Source organism: Anas acuta, chromosome 26 (assembly GCF_963932015.1).
Source record: "Anas acuta chromosome 26, bAnaAcu1.1, whole genome shotgun sequence".
NCBI classification, from domain to species: Eukaryota; Metazoa; Chordata; class Aves; order Anseriformes; family Anatidae; genus Anas; species Anas acuta.
The window spans coordinates 3,150,341-3,178,327 of NC_089004.1; the positions used below are offsets into that span (position 1 = coordinate 3,150,341).

General features: G+C 67.7%; 1 protein-coding gene across 6 annotated transcripts; it reads right to left on the minus strand.

Moving 5' to 3' along the window:
• Positions 1 to 90: 90 nt before the first annotated feature.
• SEMA6B (semaphorin 6B) lies at positions 91 to 20,136 on the minus strand. 6 transcript variants are annotated; one of them, XM_068661380.1, is made up of 17 exons: positions 20,019 to 20,136; positions 7,668 to 7,814; positions 7,303 to 7,432; positions 6,990 to 7,050; positions 6,809 to 6,871; positions 6,348 to 6,449; positions 5,831 to 5,921; positions 5,632 to 5,751; positions 5,457 to 5,545; positions 5,131 to 5,348; positions 4,884 to 5,015; positions 4,501 to 4,650; positions 3,590 to 3,808; positions 2,647 to 2,787; positions 2,373 to 2,450; positions 2,108 to 2,166; positions 91 to 2,017 (listed from the first exon to the last, which is right to left on the minus strand). In XM_068661380.1, the coding sequence occupies exons 2-17, from the start codon at positions 7,777 to 7,779 to the stop codon at positions 1,023 to 1,025; spliced, it is 2,760 nt and encodes a 919-aa protein (XP_068517481.1). In that variant the 5' UTR covers positions 7,780 to 7,814; positions 20,019 to 20,136; the 3' UTR covers positions 91 to 1,022. The 6 variants fall into 6 exon arrangements, with proteins under 6 accessions (XP_068517481.1, XP_068517478.1, XP_068517479.1 ...); XM_068661377.1 differs by lacking the exon at positions 20,019 to 20,136 and adding an exon at positions 10,965 to 11,185 and having other exon boundaries at positions 4,876 to 5,015; XM_068661378.1 differs by lacking the exon at positions 20,019 to 20,136 and adding an exon at positions 10,965 to 11,183 and having other exon boundaries at positions 3,590 to 3,784; positions 4,876 to 5,015.
• Between the last annotated feature and the right edge of the window lie 7,851 nt (positions 20,137 to 27,987).

Consider the following 27,987-nt stretch of genomic DNA (forward strand, 5'->3'; position numbering starts at 1 on the left):
GCTTTGCCTCTCCCCACGCCACATCCCGGAGCCCCCCCCCGGAGCAGAGAAGCAGCATCCGAGGTGGCGGCGGGGAGGGGAATTCTCCTCTTGTAAACAGAAATTTATTGCGGGGCTCCGGGGTTATACAGAGACGTTTCCGCTGTCGCATGCATGGCCGGCCCGGGGCGGCGGGGTGCCCGCGGTGCCCTGGCACCCTATTTACAGCGTGGGGCAGTGCTGCGGGCCGGCCCCCCCCCGGGGCACGCAGCACCCGCAGCCCCCCTGTGCGCAGCCCCCTGGGGAGCACCGGGCTGACCCGCCTTGGTACCGGGGGGGTCCTGACCCCTTTTTGCCCCCCCCCCTTCTCCCTCCTGCCTGCAGCTGGGGCAGGGTGGGCACCAAAAGGGCACCCTTTGCCAGCAGAGAGTGGGGTCAGTGGGACCCCCTGCGCCCCAGTGAGAGCAGGGCCCCCCATCCAGGCTCCAGCCCCCAGCCCCCAGCAGTGCTTTTGAGGAGGGGGGAGCTGGGGGCTTGGAGCTGGGGGGGGGCTGCTCGGTGCTGTCCTGTCCGGGTGTCCCCAGGGTGCTGGCAGCACCCACAAGCCCCCTGAGTGCCCAGGCAGGGCTGATTTGGGACTGGGGGGCTCCGGGGAGGTGCGGGGGTACAGCCTCGCTCTGCCTCAGTTTCGCCCGTGTCCGTGTGTCCATCCTGCTGCCTCCCAGGGATCCCCCCCCAGGGCGCAGCGGTCCCTGGGTCCAGCCTGGGGAGGGGACGGGACAGACGGACACCCGGAGCACAGGGCACTGCCCCGTGCCAGCCGGGGACAGTGGGGACAGGTGGGGACAGCCCCAAACCCTGCCCGGGCGCACCCGTCCCCCATGCAGCATCTCAGCCCTCCCCATGCCCACCACTCCTGCCCTGGGGCCACCTCGTCCCCGTCCCCAGGGAACCGGGGAGGACACCGCGGCGAGGCGTGGAGGTGGAGAGCGTCCACAACAGCGTGGGCAGCGCCCGTGGGTGCCGGGACGGGCAGCGGGGCCCTATTTGCCCGAGGGAGTCCGCTCCACGCCGTAGCGCAGGAGGTGGTGCAGGTCCGTGAGCGCCCGTGGGGGGCCCGCGCCGTGCGCCCGCGGTGCCGTGCCGTGCCGCCCGTAGCCCCCCGCCGGCGCTTCGCCGCTGTTAAATGTGTGGTTCCTCTTGAGGTGGGCGCCGGGGCGGCCCGTGCCGTTGTTGGCGTTGAAGTTCAGCTGCTCGGGGTGCCAGGGTGGCCCCTCGGCAAAGTCCCCCCCATCCCCACCCGGCGCCGAAACCACGCGCCGGCGGTCGGGGCTGGGGCGCGGCGTGCCGGCGAAGTCACCGTAGGAGCTGCGGGGCGGGCGGCGGGCGCCGGTGGCGGGGGGGTGCTGCCGGGCACGGGGACCCTCGGGGGGGTCCCGGCCCCAGTGCCCGTCGCCCGAGGAGTCGCTGAGTTCGGCCTCCAGCTCCTGGTCCACCAGGATGGCGTGGCAGGAGAGGGGCATGCCGCGGGCCGGGCGGCCGGGGCCGGCGTGGAGCCGTCCAGCAGCGGTGGCAGCAGCGGTGGCGGCGGTGCCGGGGTCCCGCAGCGCGGCGTTGATGATGTTGTGGCTCTGCTCCCAGGTGCAGTTTTGGAGGGTGCCGGGGCAGCGCTTCTGCTGCAGCGGGGTCTGCTCCGGCGTGGGCAGGACGCCCGAGTCCAGGTCGTGTTGGCTCGCCTTGCCCAGCTCCTTGGGCCAGCCGTTGGGCATGAGCGGGGCCAGCAGGGCTCCGGGTTGCCCCCCGCGCGCTCGCCGCTCGCCCAGCCGGCTGACGCTCACCACCGACTCGCTGTGTGCCAGGATGGTCTCCTTGTCCTTGCGCCGCGCCAGCTCCTTGCGGTCCCGGTGCCCGATGAACCAGCAGACGCTGAAGCCCGAGATGACGGCGCCGATGACGAAGGCGGCCACGGAGGAGATGACCAGCAGGTTCACCGACACCAGCCCGTCCGGCTCGTCCACGAAGCTCTCGGTCACCAGCCCTTGGTGACGGCAAGGGGGGGGGCATTAGGGGAGGGCTGCGGTGTCCCCCCCCCCGGTGTCCCCGAGCCCCCTCCCTGCCCCACACTCACCCTCGCACTCGCCCAGGTGCGATGTGCTGCCACCGGCAATGTCCTGCTCGAAAGCTGTCCTGTGAGGGGGGGGACACAATTTTTTTTGGGGGGGGTTAGTGCCTAACAGCCTGGCAGAGGGCTGGCAGCTTGCTTCAGCCAGTGCTGAGTTTGCTGGGGTTAGGTTTGGGGAGCTGGTGGAGCTGATGCAGCTCAAGCTTCGCAGGCTCTGGGGAGTCCCCGAGCCCCCCCCGTTCCCTTCGTATCCCCCCCCCCACCCCGTTACCTGGGGCTGGGCTCCAGGAAGATGCAGGAGCCCTCGGGCGTCCAGCCACAGTACGGATCCCGGCTCCCAAGGCAGTTCCTGGCAGGGCACAGCGGGGTCAGGAACACCCCTGGCACAGGGGGGGCGACACCCCGGCCCCCTCCAGGAACCCTGCCCCAGCACCGTGCCTCAGTTTCCCCCAGCGGTGCTCCCATTCCCAGCCCAACCTTGTCACGGGACAAACCCACGGGGTGTCAGAGCCCCCCCCCTCCTCGCACGGAGCCCCCCCACTCACTTCATGCAGCCCGAGTGCTGCTGGCAGCGCGCCACGGGCACCCTGGCCACGCACGGGGGGAAGGCCAGCAGCAGGGCCCCTGCCGCCTTGTCCAGCTCCAAGCCCAGCAGCCGCCGCTCGTCCTCCGTGTCCCGGCCACACCTGGGCATGGGGCAGAGCTCAGCTGGTGGGGCAGAGACCAGCTCCCCGCCAGGGGCTGGTCCAGAGGAGGGAGCTCACCCGTGGGCCCCCGTCTCGTCCACAAACCCAACCCTTGTATCCTTCTGTTCCTTTCATCCATCCATCCATCCATCCATCCATCCATCCATCCATCCATCCATCCATCCATCCATCCATCCATCTGTCCATCCGTCCTCAACCACCTCATTCCTGCTCCCATTTCACCTTGCAGCCACCAGTCAATCCCTCCACGACCACCTCATCCATCCAAGCACCCCAACAGCCCACCCACCCACCCACCCACCCATCCGACCACCCTCTGTCCACCTTGCCCACCCACCCACCACCCACCCACCTATTCATCCATCCATCTGTCCATCCACCCATTCATTCATTCATCGTCCATCCATCATTCTCACCCATCCACTCACCCATTCATTCAACCACCCATCCATCTGTCCATCCACCCACCCTTCCATCAATCCATCCATCCGTCTGTCCGTCCATCTGTCCGTCTGTCCATCCATTCGTCCATCCACCCACCCTTCCATTTGTCCACCCACCCTTCCATCCACTCATCCATTCACTCATCCACCCACCCACCCTTCCATTCATCCGTCCGTCCATCCATCCACCCATCCACCCACTCACCCATCCACCCTTCTATCTGTCTGTCTGTCCGTCCATCCATCCATCCGCCCACCCTTTCATCCACCTACCCACCCACCCATCCATCCATCCATCTACCCGTCCGTCCGTCCATCCGTCCGTCCGCCCCCCCTACCTCCCCGGCTGGTAGGTCTCAAACTCCTCCAGGAAGACGCTCTGGCTGCCGGGGGGCGCGGGCGCGGGGCTGCGGGTGGCGTTGGGGTGGATGAGGAACTTGAGGACGGTGCCCGTGCTGGAGCCCAGGAACACCACGGTGTGGTTGCCCCACGGCCCCGCCGCGGTGTCCACCACGATCCTGCGGAGCTGGTACCTGCGGTGTGAGCCGAGCGAGGCGCTGGGGAGCCCGCGGGAGGGGAAACTGAGGCAGGGTGGGAGCTGGGACCCCCGGGGGGGGGATGGACAGATTGCAGCCAGCCCCCAGCGGGAGCCAGTGGGGAGCGTGGGGGGCAGTGGAGGTCCCAAATGGAACCGGTCCAGATCCCAGCCAGACCTGGCCCGGATCCTGCGCAGGAACCAGGTGGACCCAGAGCAGATCCCATCCAGATCCTGGCTCAGATCCCAGCCAAACCCACTCAGGATCCAGCCTGGATCCTCCCCCCCCGCCAATCCCAGTGGGTCTCCAGCCCAAATCCCACTTGGGATCCCCCCCGTGACCCCTCACAGGACCCCAGCCGGTCCCCAGCCCCATCGCCTGCCCCCAGCCCCGTGCACGCCCTGCCTGCCCTGCCAGCGCGCCCGCGAGCACCGCGTGATTAATTCCCCGTCAAGCAGCAATTAAGGTAGATTTAATTAGGATGAGACGATCTCAACTGCAAAGTTTATGAGATTTATCAGGTCTCCTGGTGCTCGCCCGCCGCTGGCATGCGCCCCTGCGCCTCTCCGCGCGTGCGCGAGGGCAGCGCTGGCGGCTCCCGTGCACCAGCGTGAGCCGTGCACGTGGACATGGCACCCCACAAGTGCACGGACACCCCCGGGGGACCCCCCCCTTGAGCCTCCCCGGGCCCGATCCTGCCGCCAGGAGCTCACCGGCTCATGGTGCGGACGATCCAGGGCACGTTGCCCAGGGACGGCACCGCCTCGTCCATCAGCGGGTGCGTCTTGACGAAGGTGAGGATCTCGTCGGGGAAGGTGCTGGAGGAGTTGTAGCGCATCCCCGGGGCCGCACAGCACCCGGGCCTGCCGCCACGGCACGCCGGGGCTCAGCGCCGTCACTGCACGGCTGGCACCTGCCCCCATCCCCATCCCCATCCCCGTCCCCATCCCCGTCCCCGTCCCCTTCTCCAACCCCATCCCCATCCCCATCCCCGTCCCCACCAGCCCTCAGCACCACTCCCGTCCCCATCCCTGTCCCCAGCCCCGTCCCCCCGTCCCTTTCCCGTCCCCATCCCTGCACTCACTCACTCACTCACCGCGGCTTCGGCACCATGTCCTCGGGCACCGGCGTCCAGATGGATTCGGGGGATTTCTGCTCCCGGAATCGTCCCTCGAAGACGGCGGCCACTTGGGTCATGTCGAAGGCGCACACGGCTGAGCCGGGGATGCTGGAGAGAAACGGGCATGGGGTGAACACCCCGAGCCATCCCCTTGTCCCTGAGGGGGGGCACTCAGTGGGGTCCCAGCCCAGCTCGGGGGGGCTCAGCAGGGCTCGGGGCTGACCTGTTGGTGGGCGTAGAGAAGACGGCGAGCACCACGGGGCGCCCGTCCAGCTCCAGGATGTCGGTCACGGCCTGGATGACGTTGAAGTAGAAGTGCGAGTCGCCCGGCACGGAGCAGTTGAGCCGGGCCTTGAGGAAGGACGTCCACTGCTTCTCCAGCACCCGCTGCGACCCCCCCATGTCGTTCTTGCACACCCGAGCCACTCGGGACACCACCACCTGCCAGGGACACCCCGTCACCGCCTGGCACCCGGCCCCGGGGACGGTCCCCTTGGCCCCGTTCCCACCCCAGCTGCCCCCCGGGGTCACCGCGGGGACCTCTCCCACCTTCTCCAGGTAGTTGTACTCCATGGCGATCTCGCGGAAGAAGAAGTAGACGTGGCTCCTCCACTCCACGGCGTGCACGAAGTAGGGCTCTGCGGGGACAGCAGGGTCAGGGCTGCTCCGGGACGGGACCAGAGGGGACAGGGAACGGGTGCCGCACCGTGCGCCCCAAAACCACCTTTGAACCACTTGGAGTCGTGCTTGACGGTGCGCAGGGTCGGGCTGTCCCCCAGGCTGCGGTAGATGACGGCGTCGATGGCCAGGAAATCTGTCACCGTGGCCGTGAACAGCATCCCCCCTGCGTGGGACACAGGCGTGAGCGGGATGCGGGGGTGGGCGCGGGGAGGGGGACGGCACGTGGGGAGGGGGGGACGGACCGGTGAACAGGGCCACGTTGGCGTGCTTGGGGTCGTAGGGGCACCGTGCCATGCCGCTGATGTTGTCCCCAACGGGCTCCAGCGTGTCCATCTGCAGCGGGAGAGACGGGGACGTGAGGGGGGGGTCACCATGGGGCCGTGAGTGGGGCCACAAAGGGGACAATGGGGCCATGAACAGGGCCACCAAGGGGCCATGAACAGAGCCACCGTGGAGCCATGAGCAGGGTCATGGGGCCATGAGCAGGGCCATGAGCAGGGCCACCACGGGGCCGTGCAGGACAGCGGGGTCTGGCGGGCGGTGTCCCCACCCCGGGGAGCAGGACACCCCCACGAGAACTGGATGTGGCACCCCAAGGACTCCCACGTCGTGCTCACAACCTCGGGCACGTCCGCGTGTGCCCTCCTTGCCGTACGGCCCTGGGGGACCCCAGGTGGCTCCGGGTGGCCCCAGGTGACCCCAGGTGGCCCCAGGTGGCCCGGAATGACCCCAGGTGGTCCCGGGGGGGGGCACACTCACGCTGTAGTTGGCGCAGACGGGGTTGAAGGCGTTGGTGCCGCACACGAAGAGCAGGCTCTCGTTCCGCACCAGCAGCACCTTGATGAAGTTTCGGCACTCTGCCTGCACCGAGAGGGGGCCCTCAGCCTCCGCGGCCCCCTCCCCAGCACCAGCCCCAGGGGGCTCCCCCCCCCCCATCCCCCCCCCAGCCCCCTGGCTGCGTTTACAGGACCTGGCGATTGGATTTGTGGCAGAGCTGAGCCTGCTCCGATCAGCGGGCCAGAAATAATTAATTACAAACCCAATTATACGAGCCTCCAATAAATCACCTCGGACACCAAGGGTGGCAGGGAGCCGGGAGGCGGAGGGTGACACCGCGGGGGGGGGGGGACATGCCAGGAGCTCTGTCCCCATGGCACAGGGTGCGGGAGGGCGCGGGGGGGGCGCAGGGGGGGCACAGGGGGTAGGGCCCCCCCCCGTACCTCGTGTTTCCCCTTCATCTTGCAGATGCTGATGTCGTGCTGGTTCGACTGCCACGTCAGCTTCTGTGGGAAGGGGGGGGAAGAAAATCCAGTGGGGGGGGTCAGGGTGAAGCCCCCCACCCCCTGCTGGTGTCCCCCCCCTCCCCAATTCCCCAAAGCCCCCCGGGGGCTCGGTGCTTACCCGGTGGTAGCGCAGCTCGCTGCCCGTGCCGGGCTCCAGGCTCACACGGTAAACGTTGTCCCTGGGGGGGGGGACACGGGGGTGTCACCACCCTGGAGGGCTTGGGGACACCCCCGGGGGCTGCAGGCTCTGGGGACAGCACAGAGCCCCCCCCCCCCAGGCCGTGCCATTGGGGTGCCCAACCTGCAGGGCACGAGGCCGGGGCAGATTTTGGGTGCCGGGGGCAGGTAGCGGGGTCCCTCCTGAGCAAAGGGGGGGCTGCAGGAAGGTGCCCCCCCAAGGGAATGTTTGTGCCCCCCCCCCAGTTCCCCACCTGTCCCCGATGAAGAGGGTCCTGTTGACCTTGAGGATGCGCTGGATGTTGAGGCGCTCGGTGCCGGCGCCCTCGGGGGCGGCCAGGCGGCTCCCCCCGTGGCCCACGAACACGGCGTAGTGCTTCACATCTGGGGGGGGGGCACGGAGAGGGGGGGGACACAGACACACAACACAGGACATCACGCTGCCACCCCATCCCCAAAACCAGCCAACCACGCTCCCCACCCCACAGGCGCACCCCAAAACCCTCACCCCATCCCCGACCCCTCTCCACGCCGTGTCGCCCCCCCACGATGCGCAACGCCCTGAGCCCCCCCCCAACATCCCTGCCATGGGGGGGGGCGACCCCCAGCAGGCACTCACAGTCCTCGGGGGCCACGGTGATGGGGCCGGGCTCCTCGGGGAAGGTGCCACGCGCCGTCCTCTCGGCTGCCAGCAGCAGCAGCAGGACCAGGGGGGCGCGGGGGGGCCGCATGGTCTCCCCCCGGCGCGGGAGGGCACCCGCAGCACCTGCAGGCAGGGGACAGGTTGTTGGGGAGGGGGCAGCACCCGGTGTCCCCCCCCCTCCGGGCTGAACCCCATGGGTCCCCCCCCAAAAGCCACCCGCACCCCAAAGCCATCGGGGCCGGCACCTTCATGGGGTGCCCCTGGTGTCGGGGATTTTTTTTTTTGGGGGGGGGTCTCGGCTCGAGGTGGGGGTCCCGGGGCTGGTCCGGTGCCAGCCGTGGGGCTGGGGGGGACGCGTCTGGGATTTGCGAGGGGGAAGCGAGTTCCTTCCCCGGCTGAAGAATGTCAAAAATGCTGGGAAAAGCGGCCCCCACGCCCCCGCTCCCTCCCCGAGGCGCTCCCAGCGCCTGCGCAGCTCCGCACTGGGGGTACTGGGCCCAAACTGGGCCCAAACTGGGCTGTGGGTGTCCTGCGGGGTGGGAGCGGGGAAATTCGGGCACCACACAGCCACAGACCCCATGGGGGGGGAAATAATCCTGTGCACGGCCAGGCTGGGAGCATGGGGACGTGGGGACGGGGATATGGGGTGGGGGGACACGGGGTCCATGGGGACAGGGACAAGGGGATGGGGGGGCTTGGGGATGGGGATATGGGGATGGGGGGACAGGGGGACATGGGGACATGGGGATGGGGATATGGGGGTGGGGGGGGCTTGGGGATGGGGAAATACGGGGATGGGGGGACAGGGGGATGGGGGACATGGGGACGTGGGGATATGGGGACAGGGGGGCACAGGGAGCACAGCCACCCCACAAACAGGGACATGGGGGGTGGTTTCCCTACCCCAGCCCCACAGCCACCACCCGAAACCCGGCCAGGAGGTTTGGGGGGGATCAATGGGATCGCAGCAGCCAGTCCCCACAGCCCCCCCCCCACAAAGCCACCGCTGTCCCCGTCCCCTTTGGGGCCACCAGCCCCGTCCCTGTTGGCACCGTGTGGGGCAGAGGGGCCCGGGGCCAGGCTGGGTAATTAATTAACAGCCAGGCTAATTTAATTGATTAGCAATCCGGGCTGAGCGGCTTCAATCGAACCGTCGCCCTCCTCCCGCTGGGGGGGGGGGGTGACATTGTATGGGGCCAGGGGACACCACGCCTGGGCCACCTGTCCCCATCCCTGTCCCCTCGGCAGCCCCACAGCCCCCCCGGGCACCCCCGACCCCGACCCCGCTGTGCCCCAGCCCCCGGGCAGGCCCCGACCCCAATGTCACAGCCTTGGGGACGAGCAGGCCCCGACCCCACAGCGTCACAGCCCCCGGGGCCACCAGCCCCCGTCCCCGTGGTGTCACAGCCCCGCTCACTCCCCAATGGCTTTTTGGGGTGGGGGGGGACAACCGAAGCCCCCCACGTCCCTGCTGGGGCCTCATCCCGCCCCCAGCAGGGGCCCCATCCCCTTGGGAATTTATTAATTATCATTATTTTTATTATTTTGCGCCCGGGCTATTTTTTAAACAGCCATTAATGATTTAATTGTGGTAATTAAAACCTCGCTGCCGTCTCCCCAGGTGGCTGTTGGAGGCTTGTACCGGGCCCCCCCCCCCCGAGACACCTCAGCGCAGGCTCCTCATTTACCCGCAGCCTGGGACCTCTCCCCCGGCCTCGTTACCCTAACGAGCTGCCCCACTTTGGGGTCCTCCGGCCTCATTAACCCTAACGAGCCGACCTCGGGTCCCCAGGGAGGTGATGTGGGGGTCCGAGGGGGGGGGGGGGTCCGGGGAAATCCCAGACCAATTCCAGCCAAATCTCATGGAAATCTCCAAATTGAAGCGAATCCCAAAACGGGGCAGAAATCTCCAAATTGGGGTAACTCCCACACCAGTTCCAGCCACATCTCACGGAAATCTCCAATTAAACCCAAATTTCTCAACGGGGCAGAGATCCCCAAACCGCAGCGTCCCCACGAGGTCCTGCAGGTGGCCGGAGGAAAAGGGGGGCCCTAAAAGAGGAGCCCTAAAAAGGGACCCCAAAAAGGGGGGCCCTAAAAGGGAGCCCTAAAAGAGGAGCCCTAAAGGGGGGGGGGCCTAAAAGAGGAGCCCTAAAAGGGGGGCTCTAAAAGGGGAGCCCTAAAAGAGGACCCCAAAATGGGGAGCCCTAAAGGGGGGCCCTAAAAGGGGGACTCTAAAAGGGGAGCCCTAAAAGAGGACCCCAAAATGGGGAGCCCTAAAAGGGGAGCCCTAAAGGGGCACCCTAAAAGAGAAACCTGAAAGGGGGGCCCTGAAAGGGGGGGCCTGAAAGGGGGCTCTAAAAGAGGACCCCAAAAAGGGGGGCCCTAAAAGGGGGGGCCCTAAAAGGGAGCCAAGTCCCCTCGGGACAAGGGAAGGGCTCAGCCCCATACCAGCCACCCGAGAACCCCCTCCTGCTCTGCCCGCAGCCCACCCAAGCCCTGTCCCGGTGGGATTTGGGGTGCGGGACCCCCCCGGGGTCACCCCGGGGTGCTGTAACCCCAGCCGGGGGCTCCGGTGTCACCGTCCCCCCCCCGGCTCGGCGCTGCCGGGGAAACCTGAGCCTCGGGCAGCATAAATGGCCCCGATTGTGTGCGGGAAGAAATGGCAGCGGCTGGGGGGGGGATAAAAAAAAAAAGGGGGGGGGGGGGGGCGGCAGCGAACAGGGCCCCCCTGTTTGGGGACGGCCACCGTGGGGAAACTGAGGCAGGGAGTGGCAAGGGGGGGTCCCAGCGGGGTCGGGGTCTGCGAGTTTGGGGTAAGCGGGGGCGGGGGGGGGCATGCCCATGCTGATTTTTATTTTTATTTTTTTTTTTTTGGGGGGGGGGGGTGACAGGCAGGCACACGGCCACCCCCCGCGCACGTCCCCTGCTCCATGCCTCAGTTTCCCCATCAGACACCGCCCGTCTGCCCCCCCCAGCTTTGGGATTTGGGGGGGGGGCACACAGCCTCTCGCCCCATCTCTCCCCCCCCTTGCCTTGCACCCCCCCCCCCCCACAACACAGCATGAGGCGCAGCCCTGCAGTTTTGTGCCCCCCCTCCCCAAATTACAGCCCCGATCCTCTGCAACCCTTCGTTGCCTTTTTTTTTGGGGGGGGCACCTCTTGCCTCCCCCATCCCTCCTGAGGATGGGCCCCCCCCTCCCCACATCACCTGGGCCCAAATCCCACTCCTGCCCCCCCTGTCCCCCCCCCAGGTGCCCCCACTCTGCCCACCTGAGCTCCGCCGCTGCTGGCCACTTGCAGTGGGTGTTTGGGGGGGGTGCTGGGTTGGTGTCCCCCCCCCCGGCAGCCCCCAGACTCCGGTGTCCCCTCGGCACAGCCCGCGAGCCGCTCAGCTCCCGCATGCGCGCGTGGCCCCCCCCCACACCTCTCCGGCTCCTCCGGGACCCCCGGCTTGGGGGGAGGTGGGGAGCGAGCCCCTGTGCCCCCCCCCCCCGTGTGTCCCCCCCCCCAGCCGCACCAGGTGCCAAGGTAGGGCTGATGTCACCGTAACCGGAGCCGCCCCCCCCGGCAGCTGTCACCGCGCCTGGGACCGCTTCGAGGTGGGGGGCGGCCCCCCCCGGACCCCCCCCCACCTCGCCACGGTGCCACCGTGACCCGGGACACGGAGAGAACCCGGGGGCGGGGGGGGGCGCACGGGGGTCCCCGCAATGGGGTCACCCCCCCGGGGGTCTCCCCAGCAGCGCGGTGCTGGTGCCAAGGCTGTGCGCCCCCCCCCAGGTTCCTTTACCCCCCCCCCGCGGAGTTTATTTCATCTCGGCCGATTTCCACCGGTCTCGGGGAGCTGAGATTTTTTTTTTTTTCCCCTTTTTTTTAATATTTTGTCAAATATAAAACCATAAAAAAAAAAAAGCAGCGGGAGGTGCGGAGAGCCCTTGGGTTTCAGCCCCCAAAACGCAACTTTCCGCGCAAAAACGGAGGCGGCGGCTCCCATCCCGCAGCCGGGGATTATTGGGTTCGTTAGGAGACGTTATCCCCCCCAAAAAAAAAACCATAGCGGGGGGGGGGCTCCGAGGCGTTACCCAAATATCTCCTCATAGGAATTTGCGCGGTGCTTGGGGCAATCAGCGCAAAGCGCCCGAGAGCGGCGGTAATTAGGTATGCAAATGAGGCCCCGATAATAAGAACCGCTGAAAAACCCCAAACCTGGCCCGGGTCCCCCCCCCCGCAGCCCACCCAGAAGCGGCCCAAACGCCCCCACCCCGTCCCCACGGCGCGTTTTTGGGGACCCCCCCGCGCTATGGGGTTTGGGGCAGCGCCGTGCGGGGTTTTGGGGTCACCGCGAATTGAAGGTTTTGGGGTCACCCCCCCCCAAAAAAAAAAAAAGCAAAAAAAAGCAAAAAAAAGGGGCTCGGGAAGCCCCCAGCCCAGCTGCTGCTGCCACGCAGCCCGGCTGCCCGCGGTGTGGGGTGGGGGGGGGGACACAAGGGGCCCCCCCCCCCAGGTTTCCGTTCCGATGGCAGGGCCAGGAAGCAGCTGTCCCCGCGGCGGGGACGGAGCAAATGTCACCCCCGCCACCTGGCACCGTCCCCAGCCCCCCCATGTGTCCCCCCCCCCCCCCCCCCCAAGCAACGCCCCCCGGGGTGTGTGGGGGGGACACCGCAGACACCTCCAAGGGGTGCCAAGAGGATGCGCCCCCCCCTTGCCCTATGTCCCCCGGCCATCCATGGGGTGCCCCGTGCTGGTGACAGGGACACCAGGCTGTGGGTTTTTTTTTTGGGGGGGGGACACTGTTGTAGCCCCCCCCCCCCTTTTACCTTGGCGCTTCCGCGGCGCCGCCGGCTCAGATGTCGCCGGCGGGGCCCCCCCCCCCGGCCCCGCGCTCCGGTTACCGGCTCCGCTTACAGCTGCCGTTTATAGCCCCCGGGCCCCCCCCGCAGCACCCCTCGCTGCCCCCCCCCCCCACCATGAATCCCCCCCCCCCTTTGGGCCCAGGCATTGAGCTCTGGGGGTGGCAGGGACCCCCTGGTCCCTTGGGGGGCTTTGTCCCCATCACCCCCCCCAGGAACGTCCCTGTTCCAATTCCCCCCCCCCCGTACTCAGCACCCAGCTTCGGTGCACCGGGGGGGGGGGGACACGAGGGTGCCACCCATAGGGTGGCTTTAATTTGCATATTTAATCCACCTCATCTGCATATTAAGGACGGTTTCCTATCGAGGAGGGGAAAATAACCCCGGGGTGGGCACGGGGTGGGTGCCAGGGCTGTGTGACCCCCCCCCCCCGTGCCACCCGTCCCCAGGGCACCTCTGGGCACAGCCACTGCACCCCTTGTCCCCAAAACCAGTGCCCCCATTGTCCCCAAAGCCACACCAGCCCCTGCTCGTCCCCTGTAGTAGGGACACCCTACAATAACAAAACCCAGCTCCAGGTGGGCACCCTACAATAACACCCCCCCCCACCCCAAACTCTTCTCCAGACCCGGCATTAAAAGCCCCCCCACGACACGGGGGCGGTGTAAAACAACTTTTAGGAGCACCCCAACCAAACAAAGCAGCCGAGGTCACCCCGGTTTTGGGGAAAAAACTTCCCAATCGCGATCTCGGGTCCCGGAGAGCCAGGCGGGCAGGAGGAGCCCCCGCCAGCCTCCTCGTTTTTTTAAGCCCTAATAAAAGTTTATTTGGTGGCGGGGTTTTTATTTCCTCTTTAGCCTCCCCCGCGTCTCCCCCAGGCCGGGACGCGCTCGGCTGCCTCGCTCTCCTTGGGAAAATGTCCCCGTTAATTGCTCCGAGGCCAGGCACCAGCGCCTCGACCCGAAATTTCGACGCTTCGGGAAACTTATTTGGAGTTCAAGCAGATGAAAATCGCCGCCGTGCCCCGCAAAGGCCGGCGGAGAGGAGCCAGGGGTGCGGGCGGCCCCCCGAGCACCCACTTTGTGCCCCCCCCTCCCTGCTCCAAGCCAGGCACCTTGCGGGTGCGCTGCGGGGTGAGCTCTGCCGGGGGAGCAGCACCCAAATTTTGGGAAGGGGCTGCCCCGGTGCCCCATTCACCCTCTGCCCCATGGCACAGCACAGCACTGCTCTGTCTGGGGGCCACTCGGGGCCCCCCCAGAGCCACGACCCCCCCGGAGCCATGACCCCCCTGCTTTGGGGCACGCTGGAGCCGGGCAGCGCGGGCACCGGAGAGGGGCCATGGGATGGTGGCGGGGAACAAAGGGCCATTGTTTGCAGTTGTGCCCCCCCCCACGCCTCCGCCCCCGCGCCCGCTGCCTCGCCGGAAGGTCAGGTGTTGCCTCGCTGCCCCCGAAAATGCTCCGTGCTCTGCCACTGTCCCCAGATTGTCCCCATGGCACAGGCCGGTGCTCGGCTCCCTCCTGGCTGTGGCGCCTGGGACCAAGCTGGGACCCCCAGGGGTCCTCGCCCTGAGCTGAGGTGGCCTTGGGGACACCTCCAATGGTGCCACTGCCACCCGGTGCCACCACCCCTGCGGTGCCATCATCACCCTCACATCTTTGGGCAGGGGGGGCTGCAGGAGCCAGGGGGCTGCGCTCACATTCCTCCCCCGTGCACAGCTCAGCCCCCCCGTGCCAACCCCTCATGTCCCCCCCCGGTGCCACCACCAGCACCGCAAAGCCCCCTCCCGGCCAGGAAGGTGACAAAAAGTCCCCAAGGACACGGGGACCCCCGGGTGTCCCCCCCTCGGGGCCGAGCAGATGCGCACGGCGAGGCAGATGTGTTGCTAAGGGCCCAGGAGCGGCAGCAAGGAGGGAAAAAAAAAAAAAAGAAAAAAAAAGAAAAAAAAAGAAAAAGATTATTGATTCCTGCTTCCGGGGGAGGAACCGTTCAAAGGCAGAGGGAGCCTTTGAGGAGGATTTCAAAGGGCCGGGGAGGGAGCGGGTGCAGGCGGCTCGGTGGCACCGGGGTCCGTGGGCACCGGGTGCCTGCCGTGTGTGCACCGGTGCCAGCGTGTGCCGGATACCACGGGTACACACGCGTGTGCCGGATACCACGGGTGCGCACGCGTGTGCAGGTGTCGGTGCAGGCACACGGGTGTGCACAGGTGGCACAGGTTGGCACCGGGTTTTGTGCGGGTGCTGCTGCACGTGCACGACGCCGGCACGGGCACGCTGCTGCCAGCTTGGGCACGCTCCCGCTGCTGTGTGAGCGTGCAAGGCACGGAGCTCGTGCGCTGCGTGCACAGGAGTGCACCCAGCTGGGTGTGCACGGGCGTGCAGGTGCCCGTTGTGCACGCGGGGGTGCACGTGGTGGCACGCAGGGCTGGCACGAGGGCTGCCACGCGCGTGTGTGCACGAGCACGTGCAAGCCACGGGGGCCGTGCACGAGGCGAGGGCAGGAGGGGGGGCAGGAGCTGCCCCCCACGAGCACACGGGCACCGGCAGGGTGCAGGGGGCCGGGCAGCACCCATAGGAGCCATCCCAACCACCGTGCACCCAGCCCCGGGCTGGGGACCTGGGGGCTCGCTGGGGCTGGGGGGGCTCCCCGGGGGTGGGCGCGGAGCGGGGGCTATTCACAGCGCTGACCTCACGCCTCTCAAGCTGACTCCCGGAAAGGTGAAATGAAGGATAGGGCGCAGCAGGTGCCGGGGCAGCTGCCGGGGTTATTTGCAGCTCCGCGCTCGCTACCTGCTGCTGCCGCCGCCGCGCCGAGCTGGGCAGGATCCGGCCCCTCGCGGCGCAGGCGGGGACGGTTCCTGGCTCCCGGCCTCCCAAATCACCTTCGGAACGCTTCCGAATTCGCTGGCACTTTATCTCGACGTCCCCCCGGCGGGCGGTGATGAATTGGGCTGCTTATAACCCGGTTATGTTCCAGCGCCGAAACCCGGGCGGGATCCGACCTCGCCGAGGGGACGTGGGTGCTTGCCCCCCCCCAGGAGCAGCCGCTGCCTCTGCCCTTCCCCTCCTTCCCCTCCTCCTCCGCTTGGTTTGGGCACCGCAGGCCGGGCGGGATGGCGGCGGCCACCTCCCCAACCCAGCCCTGGCTGCGCCACCCCGCTCCTTGCCTCAGTTTCCCCACTTGACACCCAAACACCCCGCGGGCGTTCACAGCTCTGGGTCACCCCAATGAGGACACATCACGGCGTGGGCTGGTGTCCCCCCTCCAGCACCCATTCGGCCTTGAACCCAGAGCCGAGGGACCGACAGGAGCACCCTGCACCGAGCGTGGCCGCGGCGCTGCGGGGTTTGATGGGATTATCCCCGTGGGCAGGATTACACGGGGGAGAGCCAGGGATTAGCCACGGCGCATCAGCGCGCTGCCTCCACCACCACGGCCGGCCTCGCTGCCAGCCAGCCAAAGGCCTCCGCGCTGCACTGGGAGGAACTGGGAGGAACTGGGACTGAGCCGGGGCGGCCAGGCCCTCGGCCATGCCACCGGGGTCCCCCGGGAGCTCCTCTGGGGACCGGTGGCTTCGTCAGCCACCGCCGCCTGCTGTGTAATTAACCGGCTGCCGCTTGCGGGAACCGCACAAAGAGATGAGAGGGATCTTTCTTTCTTTCTTTCTTTCTTTTTTTTTTTTTCCTTTTTTTTTTTTTTTTTTTAATTTGACAAAATTGTAATTAAATAGGGAGTAAAAATCCTGTTAGCACAACCCGGCCCCGCTGGGAGGCTCCTGCGCTCCAGACGAGCCTTCTCCTTCTCCCTCTCCCTCCTGCCTTCGCTGAGGGAACCGGCACCTCGCTCCGAGCCGTGGCCACGCTCCACAACTGGGGGTGGGGGACGGCAAGGACGAGCAGGAGGACCCCAAAAACCACCCCCCCTCCGTGCCGGGGCTGCCCGGGGGGGTCTTGGCACCATCCCTGTGCCACCAGGCCATGAGGGGCTGGCACAAAGCCGGAGCCCCCTCGGCATCGCCAAGCTCCGCGGGAAAACCTCACCAAAAACCTCACCAAAAACCTCACCAAAAGGGACCCCGAGAGCGGCCCCCACGTGGGAGATGTGCCCCCCCCCACACACCCCCCCCCCAGGCCCTGGCTGCTCCCCACCGTGTTGGCGCGCGCAGCTCAGCCCACCGAAAAATTAAATCGCGCCCAGACCGGCAGGTTTAATTAAAAATCCTCGGGCTTGGCTACGGACACGAGGCGAGCCCGGTGCTGCAGCGCGGAGCTGCGGAGAGCCCCGGGACGTGGCGAGCGCGGCGGGAGGGGGGGGGGTCTCCAGGCTGGGGAGGGAGGGGGGTGGCAGAGGACCCCCCCCCGGCACCCATACGGCACAGCCGGTGCTACCGGTGCGGAGGATCTGAGGACACACTGGTTTAACTGGGAGCCGAACCATCACGTGGCTCCTGCTGCTGCTGCTGCTGCCGCGGAGCGAGGGCCGAGGGGGCGTGCGAGGGGGACGGTGACACCCAGGCGTGCGCGGTGACACCCGGGGGGGGGGGGACGGTGGCACCCGGGCGTGCGTGGCACCCCCCCCCCCCGTGACTTCCAACCAAGGGGGGGGCTCCTGGTAGGGCTGCGAAGCCCCCGAAACCCTCCCGGACTCCGGAGGGCACCGGGGGTCCCTCCGGCCCCGCAGCGGGGAACTGCGCGGCCACACGCGTGTGCTCACACCGCCCCCCCCCTGCATCCCCCCCCCGCGTGCACCCCCCCCGCACGGCCCCGCAGCCCGGTTTTGGGGTGAGATTCGGAGCCTTTGGGGCTGGGATTGGGGCGAGTTCCCTTTGTTTATGGGATCGGCAACGCCGAGCCCCAACGGCTTCGCAGCAGGTCCTTGCGCTCCGGGAAGGGGCCGCGCTGACCCCCCCCCCCCCCCCGCAGCCCCCTGCCCTAAAGGGACGTTCTGGGACCCCCCCCCAATCCGCTGTGCCCCCCCCGTGTCCCAAACACAGCCACGTGCCCCGGTGACAGCGGTGACCCAGTTCCCGTGTCACCCCGGGGACACCGCAAAAAGGGGTCCTGGTGGTGAGGGGGGGGCGCATGGCTCACCACAGCCCTACAGCAGGGGCTCAGCGCCCCCCCCCCCCCGGGATCTGGCCCCGGGCACCTGGCAGCACGACCCCAAAGCTGGGCAGGGGGGGGCACAAACACCAAGGGGGGGGCTCGGTTTGCACCCGGGGCCGGATCCTGCCCTCTAGTGCCACCAGTTCAGGCCCTAAATTTTGGCTAAAATCACAGGTGATTTTAGGCGGGGGGGGGGCACAGGATGGCCTCAGAGCACCCCCCCCTCCCCAATGCCCCCCCCCCCCAGCAGGATCCGGCCCCACAGCAGCCCAAAGGGGCCAAGCTGGACCCAAACGGGGCCGGGGCGAAGGCGCTGGGGCTGGGTGGGCTGCGATTAAATGGGGGGGGGGGGGCACAAATTAGGGGGGGGGGGCACATCGGTGCCACCTCTGTCCCCATGTCCCCGAGCTGCCACGAGGCAGGTGGCGGGGGGGGGGGACGTCCCGTGGGGCAGGTCCCTGGGCACAGTGAGGCCGTGCAGCACCCGGCTCCATGGGGGGGGCTCCTTTTTGCGCCCCCCCCCCCCCATAACTACCTGCCCCCCCCCCCCCCCGGGTGAGGGGAAACTGAGGCAGGCCAGGGCCGGCGGCGCTCACCCAAGGTCACCCCGAGGCCAGGCCCCCACTGCGCCCCCCCCCACCCCATAAGGGGGGCACCCAAGGGTGCTGGTGGGCCCCCCCCCCCGCCCCAACTGAGCTGGGGGGGGGGGAGTGAAGGAGGCCACCTTGGGGGGGGGGGCAGGGGGATGCTGGGGGTGCCCAGGGTGACAGAGCAGGATTGGGACCTTGCCCCCCCCCAACATTATTTTGGGGTTACGTAACCCCCCCAACATCAGCACCGTGGGGGTGTCACCCCAAAGGGGGTGCCAGTCCCCCCCCCAGACCCACTGACACCCCCTGCATGGGGGTCCCCGGCCGTGCCCTGCAGCCCCCCCCCCCCACACACACACAGGGGGTGCCCCAATTTTACAGGGTGCCCCCCCCCCAAAAAAAAAACCACCCTGCCCGCACCAAGGGAATAGGGAGGAAAAGTTACGGCCCCGTCGAGACACAACCAGGCAGCCCCCCCTTGCCCCCCCCCCCCATTTTGGGGGGGGCCTCACCATCTCCAGCCCCATGGGGCTCATTGTGGGGGGGTCCCTACTGCTGCCCCCCCCCCACTCCAAGCCCTCGCTGCCCCCCTCCACCCTTCGGAGGCTGCACTGGCCGTGCCCCCCCCCTTCCCCATTGCAGCCCCAACCCAGCCAAAGCTGCATTTTGGGGGGGGGGGGGGCACACACCGGCCCCCCCCCATTTCATTCCTGCCCCCCCCCACAATACCACAACCCCTGGCTGATTCCCAAAGAGGCGGCGGGGGCAAAACGGAGCCCGATGAAGCAGGCAGCCCCCCCCCCCCCAAAAAAAAAATCTCTATTTTCTCCAGGGTGGGGGCTGCCCCCCCCCAGGCTCAGCACCTCTCTGTATCCCGGGGGGGGGTCAGGATGCGGGACCAGGGCTGGGGGGGGGCGCAGGGTGCAAGATGGGTGCGGTATTGGGGTGCTGGGGGGGGGGGGGCTCCAGGGTGCTGGGGGGGGGGCACGGGGGGTGCTGGGCTGGGGGGGGGGGTCTCGGGGGGGGCAGGGAGGGGGTGATGGGAGAAGATGGGGGGGGCGGGATGGAGATGCTGGGGGGGAGCCGAGAAGCCGGGGGGGGATTTGAGGTGCGGGGGGGGGATGTTGGAGTGGGGGGGGGCTGCAGGATGGAGGAGCCAAAGATTTTTGGGGGGGGGGTCAAAAAGAGAGGGGGGGGGCACCGCGGTGCGGGAGGGAAGGGGCAGGGAGGGGCAGGAGGGGAGCGGGTTTGGAGAGGTGGGGGGGGGACACACACACAGGGGGGGGGGGAGCGGGGGCCGGGGGAGGGCCGGGGTGCGGGCAGGGGGCGCGGGGGGGGCCGGGGGGGTCCCTGCAGCCCGTGACCCTTCAAGGTTCCGCCTGCTCCGCCCGGGGAGCCGCTAACAAAAGCCGCTTCCCAATGCAGCAGCAGCAGCAGCAGCCGGGGGGGGGGGGGGGAAGAAGGAAGCAGGGCCGCCGGGGGGGGGGGGCATTTTCCTTTTTTTTTATAATTTCCCCCCCCTTTTTAATTTTTCCCCCCCCCGCCCCACCACCCCGGGGAGAGCCGCAGCCTCCCCAGCCCCCTACGGATGGAAAAGGGGAGGAGGAGGGGGGGGGGAGCGAAACTTCACCCCCATTCCTTTTTATTTCTGGGGGGGGGCACGGATAAAAACCGGCAGAGAACGGCTGAGATTTGGGGAGGGGGGGGGGGGAACCGCATCACGGAGAGGGGGAGGACGAAGGGGATGGGGAGGGGGGGGGGGGGGACCGGCCGCGATCTTACCTTGAACCCCCCGGGGGCCGGAGATTTGGGGAGGGGGGGGGGTGCTCCGATGGGAAGTGCGTGTGGGGGGGTGTCAGGGCTTTTTTTTTTTAATATATTTTTTTTTGGGGGGGGGGGGCACCGCGCACCTGCGCCCGCCGCCGGCTCGGCTCGGCTCGGCCCCGCTCCGTGCGCGCCGACGCGGCGGGAGGCACCGGGCGGGGCTGACAGCGGAGAGAAGGGGGGGGGGGAAAAAAACGAGGAGGGGGGGGGGGGCGAGGGGGGGGGGGGCACGGCCGGAGCCTCCGCACCCCCCCCTCGCCTTGTCCTGCCCCCGGTTCCCGTTTTGGAGAGGGGAGGAGGGGGCAGCGCCCCCCCCCTTGGGTCCCCCCCCCGCCTCTCCAAGCTGTGTCGGTGCCCCCAGTTCGGTGCTGGGGGGGTTTTGGGGGCCCCCCCGGCTCTCCCTGACCCACTCGTGTCCTCCTTTACCCCCCCCCCGCAAAAAGGCTCCCCCCCTTCCTGCACCGAGACCCCTCCTCTGGCCCCATAGAGGTGCCACTCCCCCCCCCAGCCTCAGTTTTCCCCTACAAAAGCCCCCCCCCGCGTCCATCCCCTCTCTGCCCCTATAGAGCCGGCGGGACTGAGCCCCCCCAGCCTCATTTCCCCCCCCCAGCACTGGCCATGCCCCCCCCGTGCCTCAGTTTCCCCATGCGCCCCCCCCCCGTGCCTCAGTTTCCCCCCATGCAGGGGGCTCGGGGCTGGCAGCGGGGTGCGGGGTGGGCACCGGCACCCCCCGAGGGGGGGGGTGTCGATGTATGGGGTGGGGGGGGCCGGAGAAGGTTTCCCCCCCCCCCCTTTTCACGTGTTCAATCCGTTAGCACCAGCCCGGCCCCGTATTCCCCTCCGCCATCTGCTTCCCGAGCCTGTTTTAGCTGAACTTTCCCAGAAAAATATATGAAAAAAAGCGAAATCACACACACACAAATCACAGCAGTCATAAATAAACCAGTGCCCCCCCCCCCCCGCTTTATTTCTCCCCACCCCCCCCCCTCTCCCTTCCCCTCCAGGCAGATGCTTGGCACGGAGAATTCCCGGCACCGAGCACCGCCGTGGCCAGCACCCATGGGTGGGGGCACCCAGGGGGGGTAAATCCGGATAAATCCCCCCCCCACGGTGCTGTAGAAGGGCTGGGGGCACCCAGGCCTCAGTTTTGTGTCTTCGAAGCTGAAATTTTGGCAGCCCCCTTGGTGCCCCCCCCCACGAGGCTCCCACCGGGTGCTCCCTTGGGTGCCGCGGGGTCCTCTGGCACCGGGCTGGTGGGGACGGGGACACCCAACACACCGGGGCTGGGGGGGGCCTGTGCAGGAAGGGGGGGTCTCCGGGGACCCCCCCAGCCCTTGGCTCACGGCGCTGGCCAGGCTCGGGCTCTCCAAGGCCATCACGGATCCTCCCCCCTTGCCAAAACCCCCCAAAACACTCCGAGCAGCGGAGGTGCTTTGGCCCAAATCGCACCCTGGTGGCACCTGGGGACAGGGCTGGGGGGGGGGGGGGGGGCACCGTCCCCTCTGCACTTGGGTTTGCTCACGGGTCACCCAGCAGGATGGGTGCGGGAGCGTCCCATGGGTGCTCCCCGTGGGTGCTGCCCACCCCAAACCCCGCAGCCCCCCGGGGTGGTCACAGAAATCCCCCCCCCCCCAGGCACACGCAAGCCGCCCCCCCCCAGGGGCACCGCAGCTCCCAGCTGCCCGGGTTTGAGTTTCCCCTCGGCCAGGCCATAAATTCCCCAAGGGACGCTGTGCACGGGAGGCACGCGGTGCTGGGGGCCGGGCAGCCCCTGCCCACACGTGCGGGGGCTGGGGGGGCTCACGGACCCCCCCCCAGCACCCCCACTGCCAGCACCCAGCGCCCACCCGCAGGCACCCACCCGGCCGTGCCACCAGCGGTGCCGTGCTCCGGGTAGGGGTGGCCAGGGTGGGGGTCCCGCAGCGGGCTGGTGGGGTAAAAGGGGGGGGCAAATGGGGGGGTCAAGGAAAGAGCTCGGCCCCCGCGTGCGCCTCGTGCATGCCAAGCATGCGGGGGGAGCGCTGGGTGTAGCCGCGGCCCCCAGGCCTGCCCCGGCACGCCTGCTGCGTTTGGCACGGCACCCACAACCCCCCTTATTTTCTCCCCCCCACTCCCCCCCCAGCTACCCAGGGGGCCCAGGAAGGGTTTTTTGTGGCTGGGGGGGGTCAGGTGGCACGGCACAGGGGGGTCCTCTCCTCTCCGTGCACCCCAAAGGCTGCTGCTGGGAACCAGTTTCGGTGCCACCCCTTGCGGGCAGCCCCGGGGTGTCCCCCCCCCGCGCCCCCCAGGGCGCACGGCTCCGGTTGAGCAGCAGGCAGCGAGCTCAGCCCCTGTTAATTGACTCTCTCCCAATTAACTGCTGCTCGCTGCCTGCTTGCCCCTGCGGGAGGGCCTGCCTCGCCCAGCAGCCTCCTGGGAGGCACTGGGCAAACTGGGAATCGTGCAATGACCCCCCCCAGGCTGACCCTGAACTCCCTCAGGGCGCTCAGGGCACCGAGGGCACCGCGACGGCTTCGGCTGCGCCTGCGCCACGAGCGAGCGAGGGTGGGAAAAATAAAGAAAAGGCGGAACGGAAAGAGGAGAGAGAGAGGGAGAGAGATGGAAGGGGAGATAACGCCCAACAAGTTGGGCCCTTATCTGCCCGCTCCCGGGGGAGCTGGCGGCGAGGGCTGGGGCTGATTGCGCCATATCCCGGCCCCGATCTCCTGCTCCAGCTTTTTGTGCGCCCGCAACCGCGAGCGGCGTCTGGCCGGGGAGATTTGGAGAGGGGCCGGGTGCGGGGTGAGCCCCTCGGCCCCACTGTGGGTGCTGATCCCAAGGGGGTGGCTCCCACCGACCCCTTCCATCTCCCGGCCTCTCCAGATGCTGCGGAGCCAGTGGGTGCTGCTGGGGTGAGGGCTCAGCGCCCCCCCTGCACCGTGCCCCGATGGGGAGGGTGCTGGGCGATGGGGACCCCAGGGTGCGCAGCAGGACGGGGCCAGCTCCCAGGCAGCTCGGTGGCGGAGCTGATGGGGAAACTGAGGCACGGGGAGGCAGCAGCAGGGCCGTACGGGGCGCACGCGGCACGCCTGGGAGCAGGGAGAAACGCATCCCCCTGGCCCCCCTGGGCCTTCCAGCTGCAGCCGAGGCCGCTGGGCCCGGCGCCTGGCACTGGCTCGCTGCCCCGGGGGCGCCGCGGCGCTGGTGCCGGCGGCGGGGCCGCGCTGGCAGTGCCGGCGGGCGGGCAGCCCGGACACAGCGGCCCCTTTCACGCGCCCGCCGCCGTGCCAGAGCCTCCCACCTGGGCTGGGAGCTGGGCAGGAGCCCAGGAGGCTCGGGTCCGCGGCGAGCCACAGAGCAGCCTTTGTTGCCTTCAGGAGGGGGGCACTAAGGGGGGGGGGCGCACGCGTGTGCGCGCACGCGTGTGCACGTGCACGCCTGCGTGCGCGCACGCGCCTCGGTGTGTTTGCTCAGAAGGGAGCATCGCTGTCCCCAGAGCTCCCCGTGCTGGTGTCACCCCCCCCCTCCCCAAAACTCTCCGCCCCCCCCAGCAGCACCCGGCGGGCACCCAGCGCCCCGGCACCTGCAGTGAGCCAGCGCCGTGCCCGGCCCTTCCCCGGAACGCCGTGGCGTTCGGGGAGGAAGAGTGGTAATTAAGTTAATTTGCACATGCAAATCATCCTCGGTTTGAATCTGTTAATTTTATAATTTGATGTTTAATGTACATATCTGCCGTGTTTTCCCAGGCAGAAACCCAACATTTTCTGGGTGCTAATGACGGGGGCCGTGCTCCGGGGCGGGGGCGAGGGACCCCGCGTTGGCACAGCCGCGTTTGGCCGCTGGTGGCCGAGGGATTCACCGCGGCAGGGCTGAGCTGGCGGGGAGGTGACAAGCTGCCGGGCACGGCAGCCCCAAAAGAGGATGAATTTGCCCCTTTCCAGTAGGTTCTTGGCCTCTGGGGATGTTTTTGGGGTTTGGGTGAGGGGAGAGCTGGCAGCCCCTGAGGGATGGAGCCACCGCGTGCCAGCAGCCGGAGCGTCCCCATCCCACGGGGCCACCAGGAGCACCCACCCGGGACCCACGGAGGACACGGAGCCCTCGCCCTGTGCCACCCCATCCCCAGAGCTCGCTGGGCTCGTGCTCAACCCGGCCCTGCCTGCAGGTGGGGGCTGCAAAAATGGAATTTGTGTGGGGTGTGATGAGGACAAGCATCGCCACGAGGCCCAGCATCACCTCGTAGACAAGCATTGCCCCGAGGATGAGCATCACCCCGAGGCACCGAGCATCACCCCGAGGCCGAGCACTCCTCCCCAGTGCTGCGGCAGCCGGGGGGGCTGGCAGAGGAGGCCCAGCCACGTCCCCGTTTATCTGCGGGGCCGCCTGGAGTTTTGCATACTCCGGATTTACGCGTTCCCTTTGAAGCTCTGCCTGCTGCCGGCCCCTCGTGCCTGCCTCGGCGGAGATAACGCAGCTCCCTGCAGCCCCCGCGCGGGGAAGGACGCTGGCACCCGCCTGTCCCCAACCCTCCAGGCTCTGTCCCCGAGCCCTGCACCTTTCCCCTGCACCCCAGCACCTGGCTGGGGCCCGATCCTGATGCCGTGTCCCCCCCCCCCACCCTGTGCCCACCAGGGAGGGCAGCAGCCCCTGGGGAGCAGGGGAGGGCGATGCCACCTTCCTAATGAAAACTAATTGCGACTAATCCCGTCTCATTGTTTACTCAGGGCTGATTTAAGCACATTTCAGGCTAGACTGAGCAGTTGAACATTCCTAATGTATTTTTCTTTCTGCTTTAATGACCTCGTTCCTGCCACCCCGCTGCCGGCTCCCTGCTCCGGAGGGCGGCGCGGAGACGAGCGTTACCTTCACCAAGTTCAGCTGCTCCCATTGCCAACCCCAAACCCAGTTGCTCCCTAACCCCAAACCCAGCCATTCCCCAACCCCAAACCCAGCCGTTCCCATTGCCGACCCCACGCTGCCCATCCAGCTGCTCTCCCCCCCCAGTATCAGGGCTCGCCCACCCCAACGTGCCCCCACGGCCCCACTCCAGCTGTCCCCATCACCATCACGGGGTCGCCCTACCCAGCCTTTCCCCCGTTGCCCCAATCCAGCTGTTTTAGGGTCACTGAGGTCCAGAGGTGCCCCCAATCCCTCTCTCCCCCCTGCTCCCAGCTGTCCCCAGAGCCCAGGTTGTCCCCGTCCCCGTGTCCCCCGGTCCCCCCCAGTCCCTCCCTCACCCTCCTGCGGAGCCGGGGATATTTTTAACCTCCCCTCCAGCTCTCGCCCGCTCCATTTCTGCGCGAAGCCGGTGACTTTTCGCAACCTCCTTTTTATAACTTGGAGACTTTCTGTTCTCCTCCGGCAACGCAAGGAGGCCGGGGAGGCTTCGCCCTCGTGCCGTGCAGGAGGAGGACGTCCCCCCCGCGCCCTGCCGCGCTCACCTTCACCTCGGGGGAGTTCGTCCTCGCTGCTCCTCATCCCCGCGCCGTTTCCCTTCTCCCCACGAAGACGCCGTCCCTTGGCTTTAGGTTTAGGTGCCCTGCAGAGGAAGAGGAGCAGGGCAAGGGGTGTGCAGGGATTTCCTCCACACCCTCCTCCACCTGCTTTTGGGGCTGCCAAAGCTCCCAGCCCCGCTGGTGCTTCCCCTAGGGGCAGGAGGGGTCGCCCATACGGCACGGTGCCGTGCACGAGGTGCAGGATCAACCCATGGGACCCCAGCACACGGCACCACACAGCCCCCCAGCCCCACAACACCTCCCATGGCAGCACCGCACCCCCTGCCCCTTGCCCCACACCCCCCAATTCTTCCCCATGGGTCGGATCCGGCAGCGCCCGCCGCAGACGCCCCTTGGCAGAGCGGCTCCCGGGGGGGTAAAGAGACCCCCGAGGGGTCTGGGGCCCTGATTGTGCTTTTCCCTTCAAGCGTGCCTAACCTGACGCTCGCTGGGTGGCAGAGCCCAGCCCCGAGCATTTTTCCCCCAGGGTAGCTCAGGCAACACCCGCCGGAGAGAAAAGACCGTGGGGGCTTCATCCCACCCCCCTCGCCGGGTGCCGCCGTTCCCAGGAAGGCGTCGAGCCTCTTTGAGGGTGTTTATTTTTCCCCTCCAATGCCTATTTTCTAGAGCCGTGGAGAAACTCAAGCTGTCCTTGTGGAGGAGGAGCAGGGGAGCACCGCGGTGGCGCGGGGACCCCGCGGGTTTCGCTCCCCCAGCCAGGACTAAATCCCCTTGCGCAGCGCCAGCACAACTCAAGGACGCTCCGAGTCAAATCAGCTGCTTTATGGCGAGTTAGTAGGAAATGATTCACTCCGAGCTTTGAAGTGGAGTAAACAAACAGCCCTAAATGGTTAAAAACCCAATTAGGTTGGGAAAAAAATCCTGCCATTTCTTGCATCTAAGAACCGGAGTTAAGGTCAGCTCTCTCCTTTTCTTAATCTGCGATTTTTTACCTTGATATCACTTTTGCCTGGGCTGTCAGCCTGCCAGTAAATGGCCTCTTTTGTCTTTAGCCCTCCCCCCTTCCTTTCTTTTGAGGAAAATCCACTCCTTTTTGGCGCTGGGTTAGCCAAGCCAACCTCCCCAGCCCGGCACCATCTCTTTGATCCCGGTGGGTCCCCATGGGGATCCTGGACCCACAGGTCCTGCTCAGGGTTCGGTCCCCAGCTCTGAGCACTGCCCCCCTGCCTCCCCATGTGCAATGCACCAAAAATTCCCCCCCCCAGGCCTCTGAACACGGCGAGGGCTCAGGGCTGGACCGTACCCAGGGAAGCCTTCGGCCTCGTGCTCCTCGCCCCCGCACGCCGCTGCCCGGGCTCGCTGCCACCCGGGGCTTTGCGCCGATCGATGCTCCAGCCTCTCTTAACACCTCGCAGGGATCGATGGACAAGGCAGGGAATTGCCTGCACCGCAGGGACTTCGTGAACATCGCTAATCCCCCTGGCAAGGCTCAGCCCGCAGCCTTAACCCTGCCCCTGCCACGGCTGCCACCGCCCCGGGGACACCGCGAGGAGGGGACCGTGGCCGGCTCCGGGTGGGGACAGCGGGGACAGGACGGCGCTGGAGGCGCAGGGATGGGATCTCGGGCAACATCGCCCAGCCCTGCCCATCACCGTGGCCTCTGGGCACAGCCACGGCACCCTGGGGTGCTGCGGGGTGCCACCCACCCCGGGGGCGCTGAGGATGCGGTGTGGGCGCATTCAGGGGGTCCCAGCCTCCCCGAGCTGCTGGTGGTGAGAACCGAGCGCGGTTCCCTTGACCTATTTTTGGCGCCCGCTCCAGTCTCTGCCTCTCCTCTCCTCCGCCTGCAAGCAGCTCCGCCAGGAGACAGCCCCCAAGGAAACCCCAAAACCCGCTGAAATCTCCCCAAAGCTGGAGCCTGCCGATGGCACCCTGGCCGCAGGGGTGAGGTGCGGGTACCCCACTTCTTCACGCTCTGGTTACGTGATGTGTGTCGAGCTTGGCACCCTAAAAATGCTGCAAACTGGCACCGGGGTGCACAGGGCTCGGCTGCTGACCCCATGGGCACATCCACGGCGGGGTCTGGGGCTGGGACAGGGCTCCTGTGCTGCAGGGGGGGTGGATTCTGCACTGCCCAGCTCTCAGAAACGCCACAGCATCCTTAAACGGGAGCAGGAAGCGGCTTAGCCAGAGCCTGCTGGTGCCAGGGACCCGCTGAGCCCCGTTACAGCTCCACGCACGCTTGATTTAATCCCTGGGCAAGCAGGATCGGGGTCCTGGGGGGGTCCCCCCGGGGCCAGGGCTGCCTGGGACCACGGCACCTCCCAACCTGGGAGCTGGATCCCGTCCTGGGAACGCAGCTTTCGAGGAAAGCAGCGCGGAGAAAGGGAAGAATACGCTGGAAAGGCTCCAAGATCAGCCGCGCTGATACGAAACCATAAATTATCCTCCCAGCTGAGCACGCTCCGGGGAAAAGCAGCCCCTCCAAAAAAAAA